This window comes from Sinocyclocheilus rhinocerous, unplaced genomic scaffold, assembly GCF_001515625.1.
Source record: "Sinocyclocheilus rhinocerous isolate Xijiao unplaced genomic scaffold, SAMN03320098_v1.1 scaffold1709, whole genome shotgun sequence".
Lineage (NCBI taxonomy): Eukaryota > Metazoa > Chordata > Actinopteri > Cypriniformes > Cyprinidae > Sinocyclocheilus > Sinocyclocheilus rhinocerous.
In genome coordinates this window covers 410,067-416,766 of record NW_015649593.1, presented here as the reverse complement: position 1 = coordinate 416,766, position 6,700 = coordinate 410,067, and the positions used below count along the sequence as shown (strand labels likewise).

Genomic DNA, 6,700 nt, shown 5'->3' with positions numbered 1-6,700 from the left:
TGAGTCTGTATAAACATCAACAAGCTGAAAAATAAAACCAAAGTTTTTTTTTTAGATAATGTAATCTTGTTCAAATAGATTTCATAAAATTGGTATCGAAAAAAGTATCGTTCAGGAACCGGTATCGAAGTCAAGGTATCGGTATCGGTATCGATATCGAAAATTTTTGAACGATACCCAGCCCTACATATAATGAAAGTCAAAGGTGTTCAATATTATTTGTTATTTCGGTCCTCAGTGATTTTCACTGTATGGACAAAACAGTCCCTATGGATGCATCGCAAGAGATGAAGAATGCAGGCTTTCCACTGAGTTTTCTCGGTACCTAAAGCAACTCCACACCACAAAAAAAAATAAAAAAATTTGTGGACATCAAAAGCACTCCGGTCCACACCAGAAGCTCCAGTGTGAAAAGTCACTGAAGTGTTCAGACAAGTTCATGAGCAGATTTTCAGGAGTCTGTTTATATATATATATATATATATATATATATAGTATTTTACTTACCCCACTGGGAGATAATTTTACTTATTTTTAGCAAAATGCACTTAATTTAGTTTTTCCCCCTGGAAACAAGACCTCTCTCTCTCTCTCTCTGATGAGGCATTTCCTCTCAATTCTCTTTAGATTTTCTCTATTGGAACATCAAATCCATCAATATTCTACAGACATCGCAGCCAAATCACTGAGCCCCAGCCATCATCGAAGCCTGACACACACACACGCACTGACACGTACATGCGGCCACGCTCGCTTTTACACGTGCCTATGCACAAACTGAGCCCCAGATCCCAATCATTTATCTATTAGGCACACACACTCTCTCTCTCTCTCAACACTAAACTCAGCCTCACACATTTGCATGGATCTTCACAAAGCTAATAAGCCGCACAAGTAAAAGGAACAACAGGAAATCTCACTGCTCCACAAACCCCAAACGCAAGCACATCCTGTCCCAAAAAACGGTGCATGATGAAACTCTGGGAAAGGGGGGATACGACAGGAGGAGAGAGACAGAGGAATACTGGATCAGCAGATGGTGAAGCATGGGACTAACATTGATGATGATAAGAGGAAGAACAGGAAGTGTGTTAGGGGAAGTGTAAGGGGCAATCAGTGCAAATAAGTGTCATTTTAGTATTATTTATATAATATTGGAGTTCTTAATATTTTTAATTAGCTTTAATTTTTATATTTTCAATGTGCTTTTGCCATAATTGTTTTAATATTTACTTTTGGATCTAATTTATTTAAATTTCAGTTATATTAGTTTTTTGTTTTGTTTGTTTGAGTAAATTTTAGTATTTCAAACTTATTTTTAGTTCGCTCTCAATGCGACATTTGTGATTTACCTTTTTTTAATCTAATATTTGATTTTATTATTTATTTCAGCTTTATTTTAATTAACAAAAACTACTAACTAACATTAACAATTGTAATTACCTATAACAACACTGCTGCAAATATATAAAATATATTCCACTAATTCCACTTTTTTTTTTTGTAGTAAATGCATTCAGTTCCTTTTAAGATGCAAGAATTGAGTTCATTACTTGGATTACGTTACAAAAATGAATGTCAAATTAAATAAATGGCATGAAGCATTTCACTAATTGCAAGTGTTATCTTTTAGTCCTAAAAATAACATACTGTCTTCAGTCCTCATTTAAATAGACATGTGCAGCCCTCTCGATTTACACACGCAATCTTTCACGCCTCAATGAACAAACTCCACTGCTCTGATTATATATCAGGCCTAACACAACTGCCATATTAAAAAGCCATGCATGAAAAATGGCAAATAGTGATTTATGATCGGCTATTGAAAACAAGCAGGAAGATGGTACAGTTGAGCAATTCTGTAAATGCAGAGGTATTAGACCACACACACAGCTGGACTGAAAATTAGGCTGCTGATAGGTAGGATGGATTTAAGTCCTACTGGGAGATAGCTAATATACTTAGAAACGAATAAACACTGCAGAAATGAGACATCAGGAAAACACTTGCATGAAAAACAGCAAGTTGTGCATGAACATTAATGGTGTGAGGGCCTCTGTGATTGTGACGGCCTAAACGGATGGGAGTTGTATCACTGCTTTTGAAGTATAATGAGACAAAATGTGCGATAGAAGGGAAGGAAAATAAAAATAAATAAACCTAACCTTTTTACTCTCCTCCATCTCGTGTTCAAACATAGCGCTGAATACTGGGGAGCGTGCTGTGAAAGTGAAAGAGAAAGAGTTTTTAAATACACAACAAAAAACATATGAAAAAAAAAAAATCTGGTAATTATAATAGTGAAACAGCGACAGGACACTTTTTCAGCAGCCTTGGTTCCCCAAGTATTTTTCCCATTCATGTTCTCCAAAGGCAATTTCAAAATGTTCTTCGATAAAGAGTTCATGCCATGAACAAACTCAACAAGCTCTGAGATGAATCACAACATTACAAACTTTGATATGAAGCAAAAAACAAAAACAAAAAACAACTATAAAAACCTGAAAAGGAAAGCTACAATACTGTCTACTCTTTTATATAAGGAAAAGTACTGCTTCCATGAAACTTGGCAAATGATGTAATCAATTCAATTTACTTGTAAAGTGCTTTTTTGTTAAATCATAAGAGGGATGGTGAACAAAGATTCTGAGGAAATGTTTCAGTGATCAACATCAAAAACGAAACATCTAACAGTGGTTCCTCAGACAATTTGTGCCTTGGTGCAATTGGCGATCCTTTTGGCTGATTAACCCAGGGGATGATGGCGGCTCAGACCTTACACTCTCTGTTAAGTCAGAATATGGAGTCAGATCTCTCTAGGGCAACTTGTTTAAAGGAGTGTGTGAAGTCTGGCACATTCTCTCCCTCACACACACACACAGTCTAATCACAGCTCAAACACCAGCGATCAGCTCTGTCTCCATGGCGATTAATGAGGACTACCAGGTACAGCCAGATAACGAGGAATCCCGCCTCACCATGAGCGACAGCGGAAGAGAGAGAGAAGCTGTTTCTGAAACCTGAAACATTCTGCCCTCTCAGGCAGTATACATCGGTAGGAAGGTATTCAAATGTTAACTAACATCATGTCTAAGATACCTCTGTCTGGTCGATTTTTGAAGGAAGCACAGATGCTTCTTTCGCTGCCTATGATATCCCACAATCCTGCACGTGTGGGGCAGTAGTCATATGTCTGACAGAGCTCACTGTTGAGTTCACTTCTCACTGTTGAAAACAGTGAAATAATTTATACATTTACATTTACATTTTCAACTTATGATTCATTTTTGACAAGATATCGGCACTGTAGTCATTAAATATTCACTTGGTTATCTCTAAAGCTCGCATGTATTTGCTCTTGAAATGTAAAACCAGATTCCTTAAAAGGTGCATTTATACTAAAAAGCTGTCTGCTAAGTGACTGATTGACTGAGCAATGAGACAGCTGTCTTTGGTTTTGAACACAGACACAGAGAAAGAAGACGGAGGGAGATTTATTTACTGACACGACTTCAACAACTTTAAAAATTTATAAATAAACTTTTCAATGGAGTTTTTTTATGTGAATTTGTTGTGAATTTTGTATAAAAAATTTTCTTTGCTGTCACTAAAATGTACTAATGTATAAAGGTCAACAGCCACACTGGTCTGTAGATATCTGCATCCGTGCTGTTGATAACTAAAGCAAACTAAAGGCTGGGACACACCAAGCCGACTTCAAAGAACTAGCGGCGACGAAAGCCGACGGTGTTGTCGCCCCGCATCGGCAGCGTCGGGCCAAAAAGCTGTGCTCGAACACACCGCACAAACTACAGCCGATGGCAAACTAACACGTGCGTTCTGCGCATGCGTGAGAGGAATTAACGGTCTATATCAGCAGCTATCAATAGTATAAATTCGTCATTCAAAAGGAGAAACCGAAAAACAAAGATATACGAGATAAAAGCATATATACGAAACGTAAACAAAGCAGCGCTTGCTTACCATTTTGAATATCAGTAACGTTGATAACTTTAATCATTTTAAGCGGCTCATGTTGTTATGAAAACATTCGCGTATTAGAATGATTGGGAAATATCACGTAACATTTAAACAGCCTACTGTCTGTACCACCTTCGTTTACGTGCTTGTTTTCATCACTTTCGCTTTAATTCTCGGGCACTGACTCGTTTGCTTAACAGAACATTCAATCAGAGCTCTCACTCTCGTAGACGGTCCCGACAACCCCGATGCCGATTCAACATGTTGAATCGGGCAGACTGCCGCCGACGTGAGCCGACGAGTGGAACACACCAAACAAACTAGCCCGACCGTCGCTCACCGTCGGCCTGACGTTGGCCAACAGCCGACCGTCGGCTTGATGTGTCCTGGCCATAAAACAATAAGAAATAGTTTCATTAATTAAAATAAGACTGAAATAAATTAAAAACATTCAATGAAAAAAATTACACAGGCAACATTTTTTAATTTTCATTTAAAGGGGTCATATGATGCGATTTAAATTTTTCCTTTCTCTTTGAAGTGTTACAAGCTCTTGGTGCATAAAGAAGATCTGTAAAGTTGCAAAGACTAAAGTCTCAAATCCAAAGAGATATTCTTTATAAAAGTTAAGAGTCAACCACGCCTACCTAAAACGGCTCGTTCTAACACGCCCCCACATGTCTACGTCACGATGTGGGAAGATTTGCATAATGCTGCCCAAATGTTCACGCAAAGAAAGAAGGAGTAACTTTTATTCTCACTGTAGTATTGTTGCTGCCGCCATGTCGTGAAGACGCGTGTGTGTTTGTGTTCTGTGTTTCGTTGTGAAAGCGAAACTACTTTCGCTAGCATAAACACATTTCATTACACCAAATACATAAAATAATGTTCTTTTTAGCGACATCATATGACTCCTTTAAGTACTAAAATTAGAAAAACAGAAATAAAATAAATTAAAGCTAAATAGAAATATTAAAAAGAAATGAAAAAAAAATCTAATACTTAAACTAAAATTAAAATTAACATCAAGAAAATATTGACATTACTCACGTGTAACAATCTTCTGCAATCATTTTCTTTAAACTGTCATAAGATCGAATCTCAGCATATGTGAATCTCTGAAAAAAAAATGCATGCAAGTGTGTGTGTTTCCCACGTTACCTGCCAGTATGGCTTTGTGTGCCTGGAACTCCTGCCCTGCGACACACAGCGAGCAGTCCGTGAATCTGGAATGTTCCCACAGTCCACCCAGTTCATCTGCCAGCCGGCAGTCAGGAACCTTCACCATGTTCATGGTGTTCTGACCAGAGATGTTCACAGAGTCCTGCACCACACTCACCTAAACACACAAAAGCAAAATGCAAATCCAAATCAGTGCTATGCATGAAAATTTGTTTAAAGTAAGTGTTGAGTAAATATTGTGTAAAATAATAATAATAAAATAAAACTAAATAAAAGATAACCAGCGCACATTTGCATTGTTATAATTACATAAATTATGGATTAAATCAGCCATTAGACACCCTGCTTATGGTAATGGCCATAAAACACACACACACATAAGTCAACCAAACTTTAAAGACACCAGATTCACGTGTACTGGGTTAACTTTTATGTTTATTTTAAAGACACATTTAAGGACATCCATATGTGAGCCAATATGGGAGACCCTGATCACAGTGGCTCAGGGGGGACACTACAACGACTGCTCAACAAGGGCAGCAGTCTAGTTATCTCTTAATTTACACAAATTGCCTCAATTTGTTACTGGTCTCTGTGTGTGAGCGTGTGTATGTGTGTGTGGCAGGCCACCATGCTGACTTAGCCACCTGTTCCCGCAGACATAAGTAGGTTAATTTATCTCACTCCAGGAGTCACACACACATGCTGAAATGCCACAGGTTCTCACACCAAGTTAATTGCCATATAAGGCACATTTCTTTAATGAGCAAAACTCCTCACAGACAAACCTCAAGACTAAAGTTGTTTCAAGAACTTGTGAGCTGTCTACCTGTACAGCATCATAAGACAAGTACAGAATGTTCATTTCAAATTTGAAAAGTCTGCTAATGTAATGCAAGAAAACTGGAAATTTCTCTGCAAAATGATCTCAAAATGCTCAAAGGTGAAGAGTCTGAGGTAAAATCAGGGATTATGAGCCGACAAGAGTGAAATGACACGAAAGAAAAGTGAAAGGGAGTGAGAATGAGATGGACAGAGATGGAGGAGAGCGAGTATGACACACAGGAAGAGGGCAAAAGAGCACCACAAACAGGAAATTAAATGTCAAGGACCCTTGTATGTTCTTAATGGAGGAGCAGACTTTCCCCTGAAGGAAAACAGAAAAGACAGCAGACGTGAAGGAGAGGGACAAACAAGGAAAGAGGACGAGAGAACGAGCAAGATGAAGACAGGTTGGGGAGCAGAAAACATATAACTATTTCCTGTTCATTCTTTCTGCTGTGCATAAAGCTAAAACTAACAAGCTGTTATGGGCATCACAACACATAAATTCTTCACTAAAACACTGCAATACCAGCCAAACAGCTGCACTAACATCACAACAACATACACCACTATTAAAACAACTGAATAAAGTCACAAGAGAAATAAAAATATCTATTAAGCAGCATTCACAGAGCTTCAAGCTAGAATAAAATAAAAATAAAGAACGAAAGAGGCACATAGACAGATGAGCCAACCTTTTTTTTTTTTTTTT

The 6,700-nt window shown here is 37.9% G+C and overlaps 1 protein-coding gene across 5 annotated transcripts in view; it reads right to left on the bottom strand.

The window, feature by feature from the left end:
* spop (speckle type BTB/POZ protein) overlaps positions 1-6,700 on the bottom strand; it is a 91,103-nt gene that overhangs the window by 6,696 nt on the left and 77,707 nt on the right. For all 5 annotated transcript variants that reach the window (XM_016515757.1, XM_016515756.1, XM_016515759.1 and 2 more), the window contains 2 exons: positions 5,143-5,320; positions 2,166-2,221 (listed from right to left, as the gene is read on the bottom strand). In XM_016515757.1, the coding sequence (XP_016371243.1) occupies positions 2,166-2,221; positions 5,143-5,320 (234 nt within the window). The remainder of the gene's footprint in view (positions 1-2,165; positions 2,222-5,142; positions 5,321-6,700) is intronic.